Below are 24,197 nucleotides of genomic sequence, written 5' to 3'. Positions count from 1 at the left end.
ACATAATCAATCAATTTTAAATAGTGGATTCCTTAAATTCATTTATATCACTTCAACTTTACTAAATGTATGTTTAGTTGTTAATTGTTATTTGAAGGTTTTAACCATGGATCCTATGCAACATGTCTGGTTTCCTTTTTAACATATTTTTACCCTTTTAATAATACTACTATTAAATAATGGAACATATATTTGTATATCACTTTTTAACTTTTCTAATAAATTGCTAAGAAAGGAAATATTGCATAAATAATGAAATGGGAAGAATATTGTGAGCAAATTAATTTGGGCATAATTGCAGAAGATACTGTTTATCACACGCACTGTTACACACAAACGAAGCATAAAATCTCGTTTCTCGGTCCATCCATCCACAGACCACAGATATCAAGGAATTTCTGCCTTTTCCAATTTCTATTTTCCATTGTTAGTTTTTTTTTCACCCCCTTTTTTTGGCCCCCTTTGATTGTAAATGAGCTATGATTTTCTCGAATACCTATTTTCTTTAATGGGCAGTTTGCTCTGTTGCTCTCTTTCTACTTTGTAGAGAGAGGAAACAAACCCCTCGATCCATCTATTACCACTTCCAATTCGATCTCATAAATCTGAATCAAACCCATGTGAGCAAACCTTTCATTTCTGTGAGTTTTCATTGCAAATGATGTGGTTTACTTGGTGATATTTGTTTAATTCGCCTTTGTTGTGATAATTCGTTGTTTGGGGTTTGAAATGTCTTGTTTTTGGTGATGGGTTTTCGGTTTTTGGGTTGAATGTGTCTGGGTCTCTGTGTTTTTTCTTGATGTAAAGTTTGATTTTTTTTTCATTATTTTATTTGGTACTGCTGTGTGCGCTATTGATGTGGAAAGGCTAGTTACAATGTGTGTTGTTTGGGACCCATGTTGGATCTATTGTTTATGTTTTCACATGTTTAGTTATCACTTTGTATAGTAATTGTTTTATGTTCTTGCTGTTGTGGTGTTTCTATTTTAATATTGTTTTCTAGTTTTGCTGAAAGCCTTGGTTGTGGTGCTGGTGTATTTGTTTACTCGGTTAAATTTTTTATCACTTAATCTGTGTTTCTTCTCTCTGTTTGTTTAAAAGGTTATATATTGGAAAGCAATAAGCACATTGCCCAGGTTTTCAAAACGAGGGGGGTTTCCCTCTCTTTCTATGGCTTGAACTTGAAAAACCATGGATAGCTGCAGCGACGAGGGCGAAGAGTCGCTGTTTTTTGACGCCCTCGAGCACATTGTGCAAGAGCCTGATGTGCTTTCTAATATCTCATCATCTGAACACCAGGAATATGAGTTGTGGACTAGCATTCCTCTGAGTGTTAGGGATCGCCGTAGCAAATTCATTAGATGGATGTTGGACCCCGATGCATCCGAAGGGGAAAATTCCACGGATGCCTGTGAAATCGGCAATGGTGGCGATATTTGCAGAATTGGGGAGGACGTCGAGGCTGTGTTGGGAACTTCAGGTGTAGAAGATAATTCCTGTTCCAGTGTCTCTTCGTTGTCTAGTTGGAATGCTGATGATTTGGATATGCCTTGTCGAGTCGGTTCTAATGATGTCAATAGGACTTGTAATGGGGGAACTGAATTTAGGGCGATGCAAAATGTCAGGCTAGGAGAGGTTTGGACTGGTGGGTTGAACCAGTTTAAATCAGCTGGAAAATTTGAGTCTCAATCCCCTCCCTTGGTCCAGCAAATTGCTAAGGAGGGTAATCGTGGTGCACCTACATTCATTGATAGATTGAGGAATAGGTGTTTGAGTAGATTGCGCTCCATGAGTTGTATGATGAGTGTGAGTGTTAAAGATAGCCATGCTCGGGGGAAAAAGAACTGTAGGGTCAAGGTTCAACATAGTCGGAAAAAGCTAAAAGAACTCTCAGGACTCTTCACAGGACAAGATATTCAAGCCCATCAGGGTTTAATATTGGCGATGAAATTCAGCCTTGATGGGCAGTACCTAGCAAGTGCCGGTGAAGACAAGATTGTGAGAATATGGCAAGTGGTGGAAGATAATAGACCAGCAACAGTTGAAATACTGGATGCAGATCCTTCGTGTGTGTACTTCTCAGTGAACCATCTTTCTGAATTAGCACCTCGCATAGCAGAAAAAGATAGATTTGGTAAATCTATTGGGCTGAGACAGACATCAGACTCGGCCTGCATTGTCTTCCCTCAAAAGGTTTTTTGTATTTCAGAGGAGCCGTTGCATGTTTTCAAAGGACACAGTGGGGAGATCTTGGATATTTCATGGTCAAAGAATAATGTAGGTGTAATATTTGCAAAATTGTTAATGATACAAATTTTTTTGGTTAAATGGGAATAAGTAGTCTTACATGTTTGCTTGCAGTGCCTGCTTTCATCATCGGTTGATAAAACTGTTCGGTTGTGGAAGGTCGGGGTTGATCATTGTCTCAAGGTCTTCAACCATACAGATTACGGTAAAAACGCATGTATTCCTTTATGAAATGAAAATTTTAGACTAAATCTGATTTCTTGTTACTGATTTCCTTGGCTAAAGACCCCATGTAATGCTGTGCAGTGACATGCATTCAGTTTAACCCTGTCAATGACAATCTCTTCATCAGTGGTTCAATAGATGGGAAGGTCCGAATGTGGAGTATCAGCAGCTCTAAAGTTATTGACTGGGCAGAAACGAAGGACATAGTCACTGCTGTTTCATATCGCCCTGATGCACAGGTCACTTTACTACCCTGCTTATAAACAACTTTAGATCTCATATGGCATATTTGTAATGAATTTGGATTTTCTTGTTATACAGGGAGGGATTATTGGTTGTATTACGGGGACCTGTCACCTCTTCAGTATATCTGGTAAGTTTTTATGGAATACTCAAACTTTCCTCTGATCTAGGATTGTCATTAATTTCTATTTATCTGTTTTCTAATCTTGTAAATGTCATTATTCAGTGATTATCTGTCTAGTTTCAACTCCAATAATTCTTAATAGGTTTATGACCTTTTCCTTTCAGTGATAAGTTTTCGACTTAGGGACTAATAAATATAGTTTCTAGTTTGCTAGCTTTTTAACATTTGAAGGTTGATTTATCTGGTTTTTGTGAACCTTTTGTGATATTGAAGTAAAATGATTTTGAAGTTCAATGTCTCTGTAAATATTACATTACATGTATTCCGCAGGACATTAATTTCTTTTGTTGCTTTGATCAGATAGTCTCTTCCAGTTGGAGGGACAGATGTGTTTAGCCGGTAAGAAAAAGTCGTCGTGCAAAAGGATAATTGGCTTTCAGGTTAGTTCCGACTTCCGAATAACTGACTTTACCTACTAGATTATTAGTGTGTTTTATTTTTTTTAAATAGTCATTTACAACGATGCAGTTCTTACCACAAAACCCAACGAAATTCTTGGTTACTTCTGCTGACTCACACGTCAGAATTGTTGATGGAGCGTTAAATGTGATAGAAAAATACAAAGGTATATACTCGATTCATTTTTCGTATTTTGTGGTTACAAGTTATGTATAGATTCAGGTGTTACCTGTTTTTTTACTTAACTCCTGATTTTGGCAGAAAATTATCTTTGACCAGTTTCCCAAATCTCCTTAATTTACTAGCCGATTTCCTTGTGGCCAGGCCTCCGCAATGCAGGGAACCAGCTTTCTGCCTTGTTTACTCCAAGTGGAAAGCATATTGTATCAGCCTGCGAGGATTCAAATGTTTATATTTGGAGCTACAATGGGGATGGAGATTCGGCTTTCTCACAACCAAAACTTGTTAGGTCATTTGAATACTTCTCAGCTGATGCCTCCGTTGCTATCACGTGGCCTGGCATGAAATCTAATTCGCACCTTGACAGCTCAGTTAATCCGTTGCCATTCTTTTCATCCCCTGGCTTCTCACTAAGCCAAGAGTTTCCAATCGACTCCAAGGGCTCAGCAACATGGCCCGAGGAAAAGCTTCCCAAGCCAAGTCCCCTAGCCATAAGATATTCCATGAGCAAGTCTGAGTACAAGCTTTTCAGGACTTCTTTCCAGAGTTCGTCGACTTCTCATGCTTGGGGCATGGTTATTGTCACCGCCACTTGGGACGGACGGATTAGGTCATTCCACAATTATGGTCTGCCAGTACAACTTTAACATAAGGCAACACCAGTGCTCCAAACTGGATATGATATCCTTTGAAAGGTGCCTTCTGTTAACGATATTCCCCTTTTTTCGTATGTGCATGCAAATTCATTGCACGAGGGGCTGGCAAGCATGCCCTATCCATTAAATTGCTACGGATTTTGGGGGTATTCCACAATTGTGAATCATTGGGCTTGTTCAGATGCATGCATTCATTCGAGACCAGACGAGCAATGACAGCTGGCTAAGTCAAATGTTCAAATTCTTGAGAGAGCTGAGGTTTGCTATACGGACCCCATCATTTTGTTTCTGGGCTTAATTGTATCAATGATTCTTTCATTTTTTAAAATCTCGGTGGATCTTTATCTGCTGGTCCATCTGAGAAACCACGAGAAAGAAGCGATCACTGCTTGAGATTGACATGCATTATGGAGGTGCCCATGGGACCGTGTATAGTCTGTTCCATACGTTTTATTCGTGGTGGGACTGCGCTTGAGGAGGGACTGGGGCTGGTGGCTGGACTTTGTCGTAGGAGAAGTAGTGGGGAATGGTTTCTTTGTGGCTGCATTATTGAGTTTTCATTTGTCTGCCATTTTGATTCTTGATGGAAAATAGTTAAGGAATTATAAAGCATCCATTTCTTAGGCTAACTGCATTCACTTTGCCCGCTATGTGAGCTTAGGGCTAGTCCTCGGAGACTGTAAGATGTGTCTCCCGGAGGCTGGCTCGACAGCCGGAGGTCAATGCTGCAACATTTGGGATATTGAGATTTGAGATGATTTTATTACGAGTGTAAAATTGAGGGAGTTTATAGTTTAAAAAAAAGGAAAGGAGAAAAAGTTTTGATGTTTATGGTGACATTTGATGTAAATACAATATTTCCGCGTGTATATTTATTCCAGCTACTACAATTGTTAGCTTCAACGGATGTAGTTTAGTTTATTACAGTATTTGCAGCGTTTTGTATGTTCTTTCTTCTTTCTCATGCCTAGAAATATAGTACTACTATGGAAGTTTCTTGTTATTCTTACTATGATAGTGTTAGCACTTAGCAGTGTTATATCTCAATCTGTATCAATTAATAATTGGAATCACTACAAGAAAATGCTAGTAATATTTTTTCAAACAGATATAGAACAGTGAAATAGTAGCCGAGATAGATTGTAAGTTAGTGGAACAATATCTAAAGTCTGCACAATCAATAAGAAGAATAAGCAGAGTATATTTAAATTAATGGGCTTCATAAAATTTATGCTTGAGGTAATGCCTACCCTTATTTGCAACCTCAATGCTTATGAAGTCCCAGACTAATTTAAATAACATTAAGAACAACCCAAACTCAGCAGATCAAGATTGGTGTCATATGGAGTATTTCTGATGAGGTTGTCCATGTATCCTCAGTAAAGCTTTGTGGGAAAGCATTTGTTAGATATGCATCATTCTCCCTCTAGTTATTAAGGATTACGTGCATAAGTGCATCCAAATCGAATAAGTACCAGACGAGCACACCCAGCAGGTAATCATAAAATGATGGCTGAATCCGGCCTGCATTATATCCTGATCCTGATCTTGATCTTGATCTCTTGTTCATAGTGCATCTGTTCAAAATCTTAGCAAGCAAACAAGCACCAATCTAATCAACATAACTGCTGCAATTTAGCATGAATACACAGGACTGCATTGCGGTATCATGTAGGGAGACGGATCTCGCATTTTTTATAGAAGTAGCAGATGCAACAAGAAGAGCCACAGCAATAAGAGTATGTCTTCCTGCTCTAGCATGGCCATCTTGAGCCTCTGGCAGATCAACTGAACTTCCTGCCATAATTGAGAAATCGTTAAAGACACGAGATGGAGCAAAATCTAATTTATCCACATTCATGTGGACCTCAAGTAATGTAAGGAATCATGAAATTCAATGTCCTTGAATTCCAATCATATCTGATACATTAATGCAATACAAGGTTGGAGATTGTAAACTATATTTCATCAAGGTTAGACTGTAGCAAGGATACACAATTGTCAGGAAATATAAAATACTACTCCTAGTACAAATTTCGTACCATTTCTTCTGCATAACAAAAACCAATACTTTTGTAGAGCACGAAACAATGATGTCATTCGTATTATCCAGTCATATTTTGGTTGAACTACAGTTCTAAAATATTAGTATCAGCTATACAATAATTCAATAAGCAGAAATCAATCCCCACTGCAACTTCTACAGTGAACAATAACACAACCAAAGTCTATATAATCAACATTGAACGTTTAGAAAATAATACTATAAACTTGATAAAAGCAGTTATTTTCAAAAGTTTTACCCAAACCAACCATTATTTTATAACTGGTCTTTCAAGCCTTCCTCTAAATTGATGTTTTATCTAAAGCACGCCCAGATGCACCAAATCTCAGCTCGTAATGCAAAAATAATTTAGGAGAAGAAATGGATATAATTTCTTGAACACCAGGCTGAAGGAAGTTAAATACTAGTATCACCTGTTTCATCCATATGGGAAAGTAAGTTGCCGAGCGTTTCATGCGAGCCAGGTCTGGATCTCCATAAGAGATAAGTCATAAGAGCAGATACAGAAACAGCAGCTCAATTTCTCAAATGACCTCAATATAGGAAGAGAGATCTTCATATTCTGAAGTTAATGCCAGTCTCTTCATATTATCAGTCAGATTTCTCAATATAAAGACAATTGTGTTATTTTCTGGATGAGAGCTATGTTGCATGAAAAATCGGGTGATTGTACCATGCAATTCAATGATACTCCATGCCGGAGCTTTCCTTAGACCACGAGATTTCATTTGAACCCAAGCTTCTCCCACTCCATCCCACATGTCCATTGAAGCAAAACTCTGAGCCAACTGCACATACTTACCAGCATCTGCATGCTCAAACTCAGAAATTTCCTCAGCAATGGCATGCCCAAGCACTTCATCATCATTATTCCGGCAAGCGTCAAGTAGTATGCCTAGGACATCAATCACGGGTTTGGAAAACATCTTCCTATAGAAGTTATATGCATCATGTACCCTACCAGCTCGGCAAAGAAGATCAACAATGCATGCAAGGTGTTCAATCTTTGGTTCGATCTTATGGTCATGCGTCATTGACTCAAAAAATCTCATGCCACTATCAACCAGCCCATTATGATTACAGGCATAGAGGACAGATAAAAAGATGACATCATTAAGTGCACGCCCACTTTGCAAAAACTCCGAGAATATTTTCAAGGCAGCCTCCCCTTCACCATGACTACCATATCCTGCAATAATAGCAGTCCAGGAAACACTATCGTGCTCTGGCATTATGTCAAAACATTTTCTTGCACAATCTAGGTTGCCACATTTGGCATACATATCAACTAAGGCTGTACTTATCCGGATACATGGTCCAAGACAACTCCTGAGGACATAGTTGTGAATCAACTTCCCCTGATGATATGCCCCAATGGAAGCACAAGCTTGGAGAAGAGAAACTACAGTTATAGAATCAGGTTGTTGGTTAGCTGCCCTCATTTCATAAAACATAAACAATGCTTTATTTAAATATCCGTTTTGTGCATAACCAGTAACAACTGCATTCCAGGAGACAACATTCCTTTCATCCATCATGCTAAAAACAGTAAAACTTTGCTCTAAAAGGCCACATTTTGCATACAAACTAACAAGAGAATTCTGTAGAGCAATATCCACAGCCATTTGCTGCCGTAAAATGTAGCAATGTATTGATTTTCCATGATTAATAGAATCCAGTAATGCACAAGCTGCAGTAACACTAGCCATGGTTGCAGAGGATGGCCTCATTCCTACAAGCAACATTTTTCGGAACACTCTTAACGCATAGTCTGCAGAATCATTCTGTACAAGCCCGGAAATCATGGCCGTCCAAAATATTACATCTTTATTCCCTGCTCGCTCAAAAACTTGAAATGCATCATCCACATTCCTGCATCTGAAATAAAAATGCACAAGCGATGTTCCGACATGCTTGTCTAATTCAAATCCAGACGTAATTATCTGACCATGCACAACTCTTCCCACATCATGACTGCCCTCTTTTGCTAAAGCAGATACCAATGATCCAAAAGTCTTCTGATCCGGCTCTAAGCAATTTAACCTCATTTGGGAATATAAATATAGGACTTTCGTAAAATCTCCTACCACCGTAAAAGCATTAATCAAACTATTCCAAGAAACAATATCTTTTCCATCCAACGACTCAAACAACTCGCTAGCATCTTCAACTCTCTCGCACTTGGAATAAGCACTCAGTAAACAATTCATCAAAGCCAAGTCACAAATATAACCATGTTTGACAATGCAGGCATGCAGAATACGGGCATGTTCGATCCCTGAAGCCCCAGAGAGCAGATTCAAAATGGCGACCGGGCTAGGCGCGATACCTTCATATTGCATAGCGTTATACAAAGTAAATGCATCTTTAATGTCACCAGCGTGAGAATAACACCAAATAATGCTGGTCCATGGGACAATGTTTCTGTGAGGCATCCTATCAAACACCTTTTGTGCATAGTTAATGTTCTTGAATTTGGCGTAGAAATTGATAAGTGAAGAGGAGATATAAGCGTCGGACGAGAAGCCATTGACGGTGATGTGTTGGTGGAGATGGAGGCCGAGAGAGAAGAGGCCGAGCGAGGAGCATGCCTTGAGCACGGAAGGGTAAGTGAAGGCGTCTGGATTAGTGTTGGGGGATTCGAGCATGGAGGAGAAGGTGGAGATGACTTCGCGGTGGAAGCCCTCGGCGGATAGGCGGGTAATGGCGGCATTGAAGGGCTTTGCGGTGGTGGCTCCGGCAGCGGTTAGGGGTGGCGCTGATGGCGTCGGAGGCTGGAGGCACCTCAGTTTCAGCTTCTTCATCACTCCAATATTTAATCCGCCAATTTTAACAATTTATATTGGGAAATTTATAAATCAAATGTGAGAGCATAGAGTGACATCTCAATTCATTTGATTTGATTATAGTATCGGTATTATTTTATTTTGTAAATATAGATTCATACGTTTTGCACATCATAAAATTACAAAGAAAAACAAGATTATGTAATCGAACAATAATGCCTTTTGCTAGAATAGGTTAATTAACTAGTATAATTAATTGTGAAACTTCAAGTTTTTAATTAGATAATTGATCTTCTGTCAAATTTAATTAATATACTGCTAATTAACATATTCATTGGTCGAATACGATACACAACCATTAAATAATAGTACGATTTCAACGCAAAAAATATTTCCTAATAACAGTTTTTCATTCAATCCTTGGCATCTTTGTTAATTTAATGAGTAAATATCTCTAACAAATTTTCGTTTACACGATCTCTTGATTTTCCGAAAACATTGCTAAAGAGCCTGAGAGACACTCATATGCTTACTATGTTTAGCTTTTGTTACAAAAAATAAAAAAGATACTACAAAATTAAAAACTAGCAAAAATCACACGGCAAACTGAAGTGAAATGTCATAGAGTACTACTTATTAGGCATTTTAACATCTTTATATATTCTCACACAAGACAACAAGACGCTGAGATTAATGTATCTCAAAATATAAGATGATTGAGAAAGATGGAACCATGGAGCTGTAAAAGAGCTATTTTGCCCATGTGACATTATGTGAAACCAAGTTGTAAAATACTACTACTATTATTCAAGTGCAAGAGTAAAAACATCCACCGCAAACACCGGCTTTTGTCGGGCTTCACAAGATGTCCAGCCTCCAGACTTTCGAGCTCCACAAAAATATACTGCCTAACCAAGATAACCTGGATTCAAATGTAAAAATGACTTCAGACATCTATCTTATTACCAGAAACCAGATCCAAGACAAAAAAACAAAAACAAAGAAGTAAAAAAAGGTAAAGAACCCACCCCACTGATCCACATCGATCATATCTCCTATTTTGTTCATATGTTAGTCGTAAAGATTAAATAGATTGATCAGCAAGCACCCAGGAATGATCTATACAAGCTAACGAAGATCAAAGTTGTTCTCATACAGAAACATCAGAATGCATGGTTGGTCTAACAACCTCACAGAATAAGCTTTAGAAAAGAACTAGATAACACTTATACACTAAGCGACAAATTTACTGATGTGGCATCCGTATCATTAATAAAAATTAGTATATTCCTGAAGCAAACCAACAATCTTTTATTTGGTTTAGCAGATTTTCATGTTTCACGCATGGTCACTGGAGAGATCCACACGTTGGAACTTCATTAATAAACTAAAACAAAAATTGATTCCCGGTAGTGCAGGTAGGTTCAACGATCATGGGCATTTGACATATCAACCATGTATAGTATAAGTAGACAGTAGACACTAATACTTTAGATAGGAGTAGTGTACTTCCCCGCAAACAAATGCAAGGCATTCCAAGAAACTCAAGTAGCTATTAAGAGAAGTCAAATTTTGAACTTATATTCCTTCCGAAAAAACAATCTCTACTTTCTTGGAAATTAAAGGTCACCTTCATCACCTTCGTTGATATACTATGCCAAGTGTTTAATGCACCTCATTCAGCACAGTCTGCACTAAATAAAGTGTTTGCTCCTTCGCTCCATCAATCTTGTATGGAGTACAATTTAAGAGAACATGAGAATCTAAATATGGTCGCTGCCGGGTTAAGAACTCTAGCAACCATGTAAATGTGAATGGGCTAAAAACATATTACTACTTCAAAATCTATCCTTATACCCAGATCCTATTTAGTGTATGGTAAAATGTTAATGGGCTCAATTAATGAATATCAATTACAAGTTGCATATTGTATCTATCATGATCTGAATTGCAACCAAGCATTTTATTAGCCAAACATAAAACACTGTTAAACTTTATGATTTCTTAGATTAACGATATTTTAAGCACCTACTTATGTTTTCTCCCCTTTTATATCTTTTAATCTCATTTCCTCAAAACAGGATGAAGTAGACACCTTGAAAAAGACATCTAGAAATACCATCGATAACTATATGATCTAATCTGAATGAACAAGCAAAAACTCCATTAGCTTAATTGCTCAAATTTTTATAGCAACCGGAAATCATAAACTATTAGACATTTAATCTTTCAGCTGAAAAGTAACTCTAGGAATTGATCACATACAAATATGTGTACGATCATAATTTGATAACAGATATGGTCAGTAACAAATCCACTTCCTCAATCAACAAATATTTGTCTAATTTCCGCAATAAATTCCAAATTAAAATGAATAAGAACAAAATACCCAAATACAGTACATCGCAGAACAAAATGCAATCTCTTACCGATCATGTTCATCGGCGAGGCGATCAGACCGGCAGATTCTCAACGGGCGTGGGAGGATTTTTCAAATCAACAACGGGATTATTGGGGGCGGCGAAAGAAGAAGTGGTGGATCTGAAGGAAGGGTAGGAGGCGAGCACGAGGGGGCGATCTTTAGCCTCCTCCTCCGCTTCGTCGTCGTCGTCGTCGGTGTCGAAGGTGGTTAGGTTGACGCAGGAGCAGCGCTCGAGGGAGGCGAAGAACGCAGCCGCGACGCCCATGCCGACCCACCGCGCGAGGCAATCGACTCTTTCGTAGTACGACCCGTTCTCGTCCTCATTCTCCATTGATTCTTTGAATTTTGGATTGGTGATCGATCGGTTGAATTGTGGATGATTTAGAGAAATGGGAATTGCCAAAAATAGTTTTTTAATTGGAATTTATTTCTGATATCGTTAATTATATCTCCTTCTTTCTTTCTACTTATTTCCTATTTAAAGTATTGATAAATGATAACCCATGACATGACACGATCACATGATTATTTATTTTCAAATTTTATATCATGGCACAACTTTAATGATCCATATTTCAAATTAAATTATGTATATCACACCACAACTTAACTTAATTATTTATTTTATAGTATTTCGTACTTATTATAAATATATTTTTTAATTTGAAGTGTTTTACAAATTATAAGTAAATGATTCAAACTATTATATATTTTTAAATTACATTGTATATATATAGTTAAAAAAAATCATTAGTAAATTGAAAACCATTCACTAACTTAATTGCTTTGCTCTGAAGTAAATCAAACAACTATAACAATCGTATTTCATGTTAGTATCGTGGAGTATTGCTTGATCAGTAGTGCATTTACGATATTGTCGACTTTATAGGAGTACTTTGCGAAGTGAGATCTTCTTCGACTTCAATGTTTGAATCTTTACTCATCGTTGAACATAATTATCGACGATAAGTTATATATAAGGGCCGAGACTTAAATCGTAATTATTAGAATTCATGATTAAGTATCAAAGGTGATCGTTGTATTGTCTCTACCATGTAGTCTATGTCTAATCTCATAAGTTCCATTGATCTCATAATTAATTATGCTAAAAAAATGGAAACATGTTTTAGAAGCACGAGCACCTATCTAATCTTCTTTCTTTTTAAACATGTTTGGAGACAATTAAAAACATATTTCCACATAACACATCACAAATTGATCTTACTTGAAATGTTGATTTTAGAACCATATAATTATTGTTATTTTTCACTTGTTATAAGCATCTACTTCCTCCGTCCTTCAAGAATATGCACTATTTCCTTTTTAATCCGTCCCACAAGAATATGCACTTTCTAATTTTAGAAAGTCTTTTATCTCTAATGAGGTGAGACCCATTATACACTAATAATACTTTATTTACTTTTTGCTCTCTACCTCTTTCTTATTTTACCAATTTTACATTAAAACCCGTGCCGATCCAAAAGTGCATATTCTTTGGAGACATGGTGAGTATTACATTATAAACCGTGCTATTTCACTATCATAATCTCTGTACACAATATCGAAAGAGATTTGTAAAGTTACATGAAGGTATAATAAATATAGCGCATCTGGTGTAGTGGTATCATAGTACCCTCCCACGGTACTGACCAGGGTTCGATTCCCTGGATGCGCATCTTTTTCTTTTGTACATTTTACTTTTATTTTTTTAATGTGCCTTTGTACATTTTTCTTTGATTTTTTTAATGTGCCTTGTTTTTTCAAGATGGAAGGTTTTGCCGCTTAATTTTTCACTGCATTTTTTGCACTCGGGAAAAAAGCATAAATCCCAGAAATTCCAGTTCCGCTGTTTATAGGTTTTATTTTCTCGCAAATCCTTCATTTACCAAAGCGCACAGCCGATTTGTAACTGTTTTGATTTGGATCAGTGTCTGTTTATTTCAGCCGTTGATCGGGAATTGATGGCGGACTGGCACCAATTCTTTCAATCGGTGTTGTTGGGGCTACTAACCTTCTCCTACCTCCTCGCGAAGCTATTCTCCGTTATACTCTCCTTCCGCGACGAGAATCTGAGGATCACGCGCGATGATTCATCGGAACCCGAAGCTCAAGAGAAAGCCGCAGATTTTTGGGATGAGAATGAACCCTTGATCCCCGGAGATGGGGTAACGGGGAATGAAAGCGTGGTGACTAGTGATCATAGTGATAGTGATGACGATTGGGAGGGCGTTGAGAGTACCGAGTTGGATAAGATCTTCAGTGTCGCCACTGCGTTTATTGCGGCCACGGCTGCAGATAGGGCGGCCGTGAAGGCGTCCAACGATGTCCAGCTTCAGCTCTATAGCTTGTATAAGATTGCGATCGAGGGACCGTGTTCCGCTCCCCAGCCTTCGGCCTTAAAAATGACTGCTCGTGCGTAATATTCATTTGGCTACAATTTTTATTCCTGATCGAGTCATTTTTCATTTATTATTGATATCTTGGAGATTGTAATATGTGTGTTTTAATTTGTAATTGTTGTTTGGCAGTTGCGGGATTAGGATATATTCGTTTCAGAAACATGTTATTCTTTAATATGAAGCCTGAAGTTAGAAAATTACAGTGGTATATGGCTTTTTACTTCAATTTTTTTTGCTGGTTTTCTCTAATTCTCTGACTTTTGGGATTGGAGATATTGTGGCTGACGTCATTGAAATATACTCCTATGTCTTTTTGTGTGCAAGGCAAGCATGGAAGAAATTGGGTGCTATGCCTCGTGAAGAAGCAATGGAGAAGTACATTGACATTGTTTCGGAGTTATATCCCACTTGGGCTTCTGGCCTTGCCAATGTGAGACTAGATTCACTTAACTCAATTTTATGAACTCCGAGTTCAATAATTCTCATCTTGACCATTGTTGTTGGCATTCATATGCTTCATATTGCAGCATAAGAAGAGAGATGAAAGTACCAGCGATACATCTATGGGAGGTGCCGGGTGCCTGTTTTTAGTACATTTGCTTATGAAGAGGAATCAGGAAGTGACTTGTGGGTATTCTAACTATTTCATTTAATGTTCTATACTTCCATGTCCTCCATCATATCCTCTGTATTGTCTACATGTTTCTTGATTTCTGTGACATAATCTTTTATATCTAACTATAGTTTATCCCAGTATAAACAAGGATAATACTAGATATGGTTGTTGAAGAACATTAAATGCTAGCTTTTTGAGATCTTATTGCAAGACTTGTCTCTCACTCTATCCTATCCACCCACAAGGGCATGGGCATCTTTTCTGTGGCTGACTGGCTATATCTTTTTTTGGAATCAAACACCTTAATGGTTCATTCAATTCCTTGACTCTAAAGATGTTATTGAAATTTGTTTCACGTTTATGTTGCCATTTTTTCTTGCCTGTGTTACATTTTACTTCAAATATATTTATGCTCTGTTGAATTCAACTAATACTGCATACTTCTGTGGCGATTTTGAATCATGGATCTAACTTCTTATCGTCCCGTCAAGTCTGAGTTACAACCATACTTTCACCCTGCATATTTTTCCATCACTCCTCTTCGAACCAGATTAGATAGAGTTTGAGGTAGTTGGCATGGAGTCTGGACATTAATCTGTTTGTTAGTTCTTTTATTCATCACTCCATCGAATCTAGTCTAGAGTTGTCGCCCGGCTTCACGGTGTACCAATTTCTTATGAGTTGGTCACAAGTCATAACAGACCCATCATAGTAAAAAAAGAAAGAAAAAGAATAGAATGTGACTAAAATAAGGATGTGCTCCTATATAAACATGACTAGTTTCTTATGAGTTACAACAAATTTCATTAAAATTTAATTATATAGGACAATTGAGAAATGTACAAAAGTTGTGATTTAATTAGCTAGTCTTATACGTTATGGATTGATCAGAAATCAACCAAAAATTGTGACTTAAATGACAATTTACCCATCAACACTCATCTAATTAAAAACTACTACAATGAATTAGAATAACTCTTCTAGTCATAACCTTTTTTTAAACAAGGGAAATGTATAAAATGTTAGAACTTAGAAGGACAGCCTCTCCAAAATAAAGAAAAAAAAGATGTGCTCCCATGTTATTCACGCCTTTTATTTTAGGTCGTAAATTTGAGATTTATTTTTTAGTATTCCAATTTAATTAGTATTTTAAATATAATGAGAGATCATTTAATAAGAAAACACTTAATTAATTGTAATATATTAATTAAATATTGTAATTCTGATTGAAAATAGTAGAATAGAAAATGCAAATAAAATGAGATAAAAGAGAACATTAGACAGAAAATTGTTAAACAACTAATCAACACATTTTTTTCACTCTTAACATTTATTAATTGATATAATTACATCATTACATGTACTTGCATAAAATATGTCATAGTTGAAGTACTACTCTTAAAATATTAAACACGTTTTTTTTAAAAGGAAGGAATAAAAATTGGAATGAAAATCTTCGTCGAGTGGGACCGACACGACTATACAGCGTATAATGCTGTAGAAATTACCTGGTCGTTTCCGCATACAATAATTGCACAACAAAAAGGAAATTGTTATTGTAACTCATTACATTTCATAATTCAAGTGTTCATCTTTAAGGATTTTCTCTATCTCTCTCTAAAACTCCTGTTTAGGGTTTTCAGGGGCGCCGCTTTTGAATTAATACGATCAGAGAGTGAACTCTTCACTCGCTCCTCATTTCTCCCCAGGTGATTTCATGTTATTGCATTGATTTTCGAGTTTAATTTCCATTTGTCCTTTGGTATCAGACTATAACATAACATGTGTGTGTTGAGTAATCAAAGATTTAATTTTTATTGTGAAACGGAAATGGAAGTTTGGATAGCGCTTTGCGCCATTGGATGATTACCGGATCTTCCTGTTGGGACGATCTGATTGCGTAGTTGAAAACCTTAGGTTGGGAATAGCCACGATCTCTTCTTATATTGCTAGCTAATATGTAAATAACAAGAATTATTGAGTAGTAGTATATTTTAATGGATCGCGCTCTGAAGCTTTTCTTTCCCGCGTGTTATTGCAGTTTAGCTGTTGTTACTCTTGTTGTTTGGATGAGTTTGTCTTTTTCAAGTGGGATTTTTTAGGTTATATCTGTGCTTTAATCTGATTTATGGAACCTCCGTTACTTGGTTGATTGTGGTGGTAATACTGTAATGAAAGCCCTTGTGCACTGTGGGATTGACTGTTCATGTTTTTTCTTGGGTTCGATTAAGGGCGATTTCATTGGATCTGTTTCAATCTGTTGTCATCTTCCCCAGCTCAAACGGCTACCGAAAAACTGCAGTGAACTACTATGAGAGAGCTATTTCATCTGTGTGACTGTGCCATTCTATTTTGCTTTTTTATATGCAAGGATGTTTCTCACTCGGCCATTTTCTTTGTCTTTAAGTTAGTGCTTTATAGTGCTCATATAATCCCTATTACTGGGTGGATTGTGGCGGCAATCCTGTAATGCTGTTTCTTGTGCACTTTGAGGAAAACTGTAGTGAACAGTTTGTTAATTTGACATATAAGTTCAATTTGTTGGATTGAGTGATTTTTTTTATATGTTTCAGTCTGGTGTGATGTTACTCAGCCAAAACATTTACATTAAAATTGACTTAGTGAACTACTATGAGAGAATTATTTTAAGTGAAATATGTTAATTGCTTGACTATTTATTTTCATGGATGTCTTCTACTATGCTCACTAGTATTTTCTATAGGAACATACAATTTTAGTCTCTGAATGTTTTGAACTGTCAATATATACTGCAACCTGTCATTTCATCATATAATTTGAATATGCTGTGGTATCCACAGAGAGGATATGGCTATGGAAGTCACTCACATCCTTCTAAGTGCACAGTCAGTTGATTCAACAGTAAGGAAACATGCTGAAGAGAGTCTGAAACAATTTCAAGAGCAAAACCTTCCGGCTTTTCTGTTGTCCCTTTCTGTAGAGCTTGCTAGTGAGGAGAAGCCTGTCGACAGCCGTAAACTTGCTGGGTTGGTTTTAAAAAATGCCTTGGATGCGAAGGAGCAGCATAGGAAGTATGAGCTTGTGCAAAGGTGGTTGTCATTAGATGTTTCTGTGAAGAGCCAGATAAAGGCATGCTTATTGCAGACCCTGTCATCTACCGCTATTGATGCTAGGTCAACTGCTTCACAAGTGATTGCGAAGGTTGCAGGCATTGAGCTGCCACAGAAGCAGTGGCCTGAGCTTGTTGGATCTCTCCTTTCAAATGTTCATCAAGTTCCACCTCATGTCAAGCAAGCTACCATTGAAACACTTGGATACTTGTGTGAAGAAGTAGCTCCGGAGGTAATTGATCAAGATCAAGTGAATAAGATACTCACAGCTGTTGTTCAAGGTATGAATGCCAATGAAGCTAATATTGAGGTCCGGCTTGCATCCACAAGAGCTTTGTACAACGCTCTTGGATTTGCCCAGGCTAACTTTTCGAACGATATGGAGCGGGATTACATAATGAGAGTCGTTTGCGAGGCCACACTTTCTCCAGAAGTCAAAATTCGGCAGGCAGCATATGAGTGTTTGGTCTCAATTGGATCCACGTATTATGAGAAACTAGCTCCATACATACAAGACATCTTTAACATCACATCCAAGGCTGTCCGGGATGATGAGGAACCAGTTGCTCTCCAGGCAATTGAATTTTGGAGCTCGATTTGTGATGAGGAAATTGATATTCTGGACGAATTTGGAGGTGATTTTACGGCAGATTCAGATGTTCCCTGCTACTATTTCATCAAGCAGGCACTCCCTGCTCTTGTGCCCTTGCTGTTGGAGACACTTCTTAAGCAAGAAGAGGATCAGGATCAAGATGAAGGTGCCTGGAATCTTGCAATGGCTGGTGGTACTTGTCTTGGCTTAGTTGCTCGGACCGTGGGGGATGACATAGTACCACTTGTCATGCCATTTATCGAAGAAAATATTGCAAAAGGTGATTGGAGGCAAAGAGAAGCGGCTACTTATGCATTTGGCTCGATATTGGAGGGCCCTTCACCAGACAAATTAATCTCTATCGTCAATGTTGCCCTCGGTTTCATGCTCACTGCCTTGACCAAAGACCCTAATAGTCATGTGAAGGACACAACTGCCTGGACTCTTGGGAGGATATTTGAGTTTCTTCATGGCTCCTCCGTGGAGACTCCCATTATTACCTCAGCCAACTGTCAACAGATAATCACAGTTCTCCTGCAGAGCATGAAAGATGCTCCAAATGTTGCTGAGAAAGCTTGTGGTGCTCTTTATTTTCTGGCCCAAGGTTACGAGGATGTTGGTCCAACATCACCATTAACACCTTTTTTCCAAGAAATTGTACAATCTCTTCTTTATGTAACTCATAGAGAAGATGTAGGCGAGTCTCGACTTAGGACAGCTGCCTATGAAACGCTAAATGAAGTAGTGAGGAGCTCCACTGAGGAAACAGCTCGTTTAGTGGTGGAACTTGTTCAAGTCATTATGACGGAGCTTCACAAAACACTTGAGGCTCAAAAACTTTCATCAGATGAGAGGGAGAAACAGACTGAATTGCAAGGCCTTCTTTGTGGGTGTCTGCAAGTCATCATACAAAAACTAGGGGCATCAGATCCTACTAAGTATGCCTTACTTCAATATGCAGATCAGATAATGAATCTTCTTTTGCGAGTCTTTGCTTGTAGAAATGCCACTGTCCATGAGGAAGCAATGCTTTCCATTGGTGCACTTGCCTATGCAACAGGGCCAAACTTTGCAAAGTATATGCCAGATTTTTACAAGTATTTGGAGATGGGTCTTCAGAATTTTGAGGAATACCAGGTCTGTGCTGTCACTGTTGGTGTTGTGGGGGATCTCTGCAGGGCATTGGACGATAGGGTGCTGACTTACTGTGATGGTATAATGACGCAGCTACTGAAGGACTTGTCGACCAATCAGTTGCATCGGTCTGTCAAGCCTCCAATATTTTCTTGCTTTGGAGATATAGCCCTAGCAATAGGTGAGAGCTTTGAGAAGTATTTGATGTATGCCATGCCCATGCTACAGAGTGCTGCAGAGTTGTCTGCCCATACATCTGGTGCGGATGATGAAATGATTGAATACACTAACTCTCTTAGAAATGGAATTTTGGAGGCATATTCGGGGATATTTCAGGGCTTCAAGAACTCACCAAAAACCCAACTTCTGATACCATATGCACCTCACATCTTGCATTTCCTGGATAGCATTTACATAGAGAAGGATATGTAAGTTTACATTTATCTACTTTTGCTCCTTTTTTTTCTTTGTAATTTTTTTTGTCTGTTAATAATAATTAATGATTGTGTTATCGTTTTGACTCAGGGATGATATTGTGATGAAAACCGCTATCGGTGTCCTGGGAGATCTTGCTGACACTCTGGGAAGTAATGCTGGCTCTATGATTCAAGAATCTCTGTCGAGCAAAGACTTCTTAAATGAATGTTTGTCCTCAGACGACCATTTGATTAAGGAATCTGCTGAGTGGGCCAGGTTGGCTATTAGCCGTGCCATATCTGTTTGAGGCGGTTTCACTTGGTGCATATTACTTTACCTGCATGCATATGGTCGTGTCGAGTCAGGGTTGAGGTTGGGATAGTCATGTCATTTTGGGTCATACCATTTTCTGACTACAGAAGCATTTCCATTGTCACTAACTCATGCATAAGCATCATGCAGTTGGGTCGGGTCAGGTCAGGTCAGGTTCCTTTCTTTTGCCTTGGATTGGTGTTGGGGGTGGGGTGGGGTAGTTGGTGATGGTGGCTTCTGTGATTTCTTCAGGAGAAGTTGTTAGTTGAAATACCAATTTTGTGCTGGCTATGGATGCTTGTTAGTGGGCTGAACAGGTTAACTATGCTGCATGCTCGACATGAACTACTTTTCTGGGGCTGTTCAGAAACAGCTCCCGTACTGCTCTGGTCGCCACGTGCTCGTCGAATGGTTTCAACTGAAGCATCAGCTTGCAGCTTTTGTTTCTATATTTGCATGAAGTCAAGCAAGCTGTCTGTCATACCCACTTTTTCTTTTCATTTTTTCTTTTTTTTCCCCCAAGTCCATACATTTTTCATGCATAAACATTCCAAACTCATTTTTAGTCTGTTGCATACAAAACCATTCATTTCATTCATCTAGAAAATTGCATGGGGGTTTTGTCAAACTACTCCAGATTTAGGTCACATTTCATTTGCATACATTTTTCATTAGTCGTAGGCATTTCACTGGTGGTTTATTTAGTGTCGAATTTCCTTCCATTTACGAGGAGAAGAACCTGCAATTTTCTGCCATCTGGTACAATGTTTTTTCTTCAATGTTTCCTTTGAATATGTAAAATCTATATGTTTTGTTGAGATTATGACGTTGCAAGAGTGGGAAATGTCATGAAATTTGTTGATGACATTGAACAGATTTGAGAATAGGGTTGAAGAATTGCTTTGCAGTTATTTTGTTTTTTCTTCAAGAGGCAAGGCAATGTATTTGTGGCCCTGTGGTATTATTCATCTCCTAATTTGTTTTATGTCTTCGTTCCTGCTTTTAGTCTTGCTTATAAATTTCATGTGGATATGAATCATATGATCTTAATTTGTTAGTTAATGATTTCTTTGAGCATTCATTATGTATCTAGAGTTTTTTCCAAGCTTGTCTAGATATCTTTTTTAAATTGTTACAATTATAATACATGGAGGTAGTTTTAATATTTTCTTACCATGTGACGCAATTATTTTTATGGATGAATGAGTGGTGCTGACACTAGTTTTTCCAAAACATATCAAGTCTATGGGCTCACAAAAGGGTAGCTATCGAAAAAAAAAAACCTTAAGAAAAGCACTGGAATCGATTTTGTTGGTTAGGTGACTCTCCATTTACATCTCTAGCAAAAGTTATGCTCCTGGTTTCATGATGATTAAAGATCAAATAGTTAGAATATCACTTATAATTGTGGATTTAGGAAACAAAAATCTTGCAACAAGAACAGTGAATAAGGTTGTTATCGATGTCGGAAGGTAGAGATAATGTGGCATGTTTGTAGCAAAGAACGACAAACGAAAAATGAAATTTAACTCTAATATTAAGTGTTATTTGGTTGAAAAGCAGCAAATCTCAGCAATTTAAAACGGAAGTGAACTCTAACAAGAAAGACAGCTCTGGCTAAAAAGAGTATATAGTAACCAATCTCAACAATTTTCGGTAAGAAAACTTATTTTTCCTTAATTTCCGGAGGATAAATGAGTAATGTATATTTTTTCAATTAGTTTCTAATCTTTGTAATTGTTCCAAACAGATGTTTACTTTGAAGCGATAAAAGGTCACTAGATTGAAATTTCCAAGTGATTAATTTGAGCCATGACATGCACGATCAAACATACACACAAAATTGCATATAAATGTATGCAATGAATTCATGATGTAAACATGCATATTGTGAAGTTGACTTAACATTTTGGTAATGCATTTCATCATGATTGTATTAGCCATTGGGGGGTGGTGGGCATTACCAAATATCACACATTTCATGGCCACTTTTGCTTATAAAAAAGGCTCCCTTCCCTCATAAATCTTGCAAAACCCATACAACACTCATCACATTGAGTAGTGATGAATGCTAGGACAAAGAGTTTAGCAATGTTGTTGCTCCTCATGTTTCTCTCTGCAGGTATCCAAACCTAAATTACAAATAGGTGAAAAAATTGTTTTTATGTATTTTACATTATGAGATCCTTATCCTTCAACCAATAAATTGTGTTTGGAAAGTTAGTGTGGAATTGTGTTGTATTCTCTGGTAATATATTTTCTAAAATATCATTATTTATTCATTCTTCTCTATGCAGGTGCAGTTAAGGGCTCAGACCATGGCACGATAAACCATCTTCTTCACAAGGTAATTATATACTCCATCTGTCTCGACAAAAATGACAAACTTTTCTTTTTGGCATGTCACAATGAAGATAACACAATTTTATAAATTAAAACATCGTTCTTTTTTATATTATTATGTCTCCTACTTTATTCTCTTCGCTTATCATACAAAACAACATTGATTTAAATGAGTTATGTAAAAGGAGAATAAAATAGAAAGTAAAAAGATAAAGAGATGAAGAGAGATTAAATTACTTTTTACCAAAAGAGGAAATGACTCAGCTACAATGGAATAACAAAAAAGGAATACGACTCGGTTACAATGGGACAACCCAAAAGTATAACTCGGCTACATAGGGAGGATGATTTTTAGTTCTCAAATTTCTCATTTTAAAAGGTTCTCAATGGAACCACATTCTAAAGTTTAATGGTGTTTTTATTTTGTAAGGGAGAAATGGGAGCAAATTCAAGAAAGCTTCTTGGAATGGACATAGTATTAGACTATGATGATGCTGGCCCTAATGTGAAGCATGATCCAAGAGGGAGGAGAGGTGGCAAAGGTCCCTAAATTCTACTGCATATTATTACAAATAATGCTAAGACCTTATAGTTGTGATCCGACCAATAACCACTAGACACTAGTGTAGTAGTACAAAACAAAAGCCATGGTGCTTCAATAACTTCTTCTCATAATCTATATGTTTCGTATCAATGTTTGTGACATTGTAATATTATAACTATATTATTTATTGTATCGCGCGCCTCTTGTTGTCATTATTTGTTAATAGGATATAAAGATAAAGACAAACGAAACATAATTTATACTCCACTTATATAATGACCCTAAATGTCAAATCGAATCCGGTCGATATTATTTATGTTGATTTAATTATTAATATGGAAATGAAAATGAAACGACACAAAGATTTATTTTGATAAATTCATAGTACTCCTATATGATTACAATTTAATTTAAGGATAGTTATGCAAATATTCAATGAAAAAGTTAATCTTTTTAAATATGTACGTATTCAACTTAAAAGGTTTAATTTCGTCTAAATTATCATAAGAGGATAAATATGTAATTTTCATATTAATTCATTTTAAATTAATCGACATTCATGAACCAATTTCAATTGTAAAATACCTAAAAGGAGACATGTGTATTTAATTATTTATTACTGCTCTTTTCAGTTTTTACTAATGTTAGCATACAATCTTTGACCTTTTCAATTTCATTGACTTATAGATATAGTAACACTCTTATCAGACAAAACTAACTCACTTGAGTTGGATAAACCAATCAATGGTGTTAATCAATAATTAATACTTATATCAAGAAAATTAATGTCGTTTTGGTCTGTGTTTGCCATTTCTGATTTGTTTTGATCCACTTGTATTTGTCGAGAAATTAATAATTAATTAATATATATGGATAGACTTTGTCTTCGTAAATCAATTAGTTTGGTCAAAAGCACTACCACCATTACTTATTAGAGCATTAATCTTCACAATTATCAAAGTCTTTGCATCGTGCAGCTATATGCCTTAATTAGGCATAGTTCTACCGGAACTCAATTTTCTATACATAAACATTACTGTATAAGTTATTATGAGGGTAAGTGCAGATATGAGTAGTCGCTGAAAGTCATTGAATTCAATTTTGAGCACTAGAATATGTGACTGTGACCTACTATAATCCAAACATGACCTAAGTTCCATTCATATGAACTTTTTTGTGATTAAATTTTGAAATCCTAGAAAATATTAGCGTTTCATCAAAAGTATAGTAAGACATATTTGAAATTAATACTCGTGAATGATATAGTCCCTGTTAAGGATGAAGTTCCTTAACTCGTTGATTTTGCGTCGAACGTCGCGGGAGCTTTTGCCCGTCGATCAATCC

General features: G+C 37.1%; 4 protein-coding genes and 1 non-coding gene across 8 annotated transcripts; 4 read left to right on the top strand and 1 right to left on the bottom strand.

Moving 5' to 3' along the window:
- Nucleotides 1–296: 296 nt before the first annotated feature.
- LOC121750323 (WD repeat-containing protein 44-like) lies at nucleotides 297–5,024 on the top strand. Of its 2 annotated transcripts, none has more exons than XM_042144840.1 (8): nucleotides 297–620; nucleotides 1,102–2,277; nucleotides 2,362–2,452; nucleotides 2,554–2,711; nucleotides 2,794–2,845; nucleotides 3,200–3,279; nucleotides 3,368–3,464; nucleotides 3,623–5,024. In XM_042144840.1, the coding sequence occupies exons 2-8, from the start codon at nucleotides 1,192–1,194 to the stop codon at nucleotides 4,123–4,125; spliced, it is 2,067 nt and encodes a 688-aa protein (XP_042000774.1). In that variant the 5' UTR covers nucleotides 297–620; nucleotides 1,102–1,191; the 3' UTR covers nucleotides 4,126–5,024. The 2 variants fall into 2 exon arrangements, with proteins under 2 accessions (XP_042000774.1, XP_042000775.1); XM_042144841.1 differs by having other exon boundaries at nucleotides 297–641.
- A 257-nt stretch (nucleotides 5,025–5,281) lies between these two features.
- LOC121752465 (pentatricopeptide repeat-containing protein At4g04370-like) lies at nucleotides 5,282–9,197 on the bottom strand. Its single transcript, XM_042147553.1, has 2 exons — nucleotides 6,613–9,197; nucleotides 5,282–5,931 (listed from the first exon to the last, which is right to left on the bottom strand). Exon 1 carries the CDS (start codon nucleotides 9,001–9,003, stop codon nucleotides 6,724–6,726), a length of 2,280 nt encoding a protein of 759 aa, XP_042003487.1. The 5' UTR covers nucleotides 9,004–9,197; the 3' UTR covers nucleotides 5,282–5,931; nucleotides 6,613–6,723.
- A 3,814-nt stretch (nucleotides 9,198–13,011) lies between these two features.
- Nucleotides 13,012–13,082, top strand: TRNAG-CCC. Its single transcript has one exon. It is a non-coding gene; the product is annotated as a tRNA-Gly (tRNA).
- Nucleotides 13,083–13,192: 110 nt separating this feature from the next.
- On the top strand, nucleotides 13,193–14,739 carry LOC121751255 (acyl-CoA-binding domain-containing protein 1-like). Of its 3 annotated transcripts, XM_042145969.1 has the most exons (5): nucleotides 13,193–13,263; nucleotides 13,352–13,819; nucleotides 13,936–14,011; nucleotides 14,131–14,236; nucleotides 14,334–14,739. In XM_042145969.1, the coding sequence occupies exons 2-5, from the start codon at nucleotides 13,369–13,371 to the stop codon at nucleotides 14,457–14,459; spliced, it is 759 nt and encodes a 252-aa protein (XP_042001903.1). In that variant the 5' UTR covers nucleotides 13,193–13,263; nucleotides 13,352–13,368; the 3' UTR covers nucleotides 14,460–14,739. The 3 variants fall into 3 exon arrangements, with proteins under 3 accessions (XP_042001903.1, XP_042001902.1, XP_042001904.1); XM_042145968.1 differs by lacking the exon at nucleotides 13,193–13,263 and having other exon boundaries at nucleotides 13,282–13,819; XM_042145970.1 differs by lacking the exons at nucleotides 13,193–13,263; nucleotides 13,936–14,011 and having other exon boundaries at nucleotides 13,282–13,819.
- Nucleotides 14,740–15,973: 1,234 nt separating this feature from the next.
- Nucleotides 15,974–20,951, top strand: LOC121751709 (importin subunit beta-1-like). Its single transcript, XM_042146508.1, has 3 exons — nucleotides 15,974–16,131; nucleotides 17,242–19,665; nucleotides 19,763–20,951. Exons 2-3 carry the CDS (start codon nucleotides 17,249–17,251, stop codon nucleotides 19,959–19,961), a joined length of 2,616 nt encoding a protein of 871 aa, XP_042002442.1. The 5' UTR covers nucleotides 15,974–16,131; nucleotides 17,242–17,248; the 3' UTR covers nucleotides 19,962–20,951.
- The last annotated feature ends 3,246 nt before the right edge of the window (nucleotides 20,952–24,197 follow it).

This window comes from Salvia splendens, chromosome 10 (assembly GCF_004379255.2).
Source record: "Salvia splendens isolate huo1 chromosome 10, SspV2, whole genome shotgun sequence".
Classification (NCBI taxonomy): Eukaryota; Viridiplantae; Streptophyta; class Magnoliopsida; order Lamiales; family Lamiaceae; genus Salvia; species Salvia splendens.
This window is presented reverse-complemented; position numbering and strand designations above follow the sequence as displayed.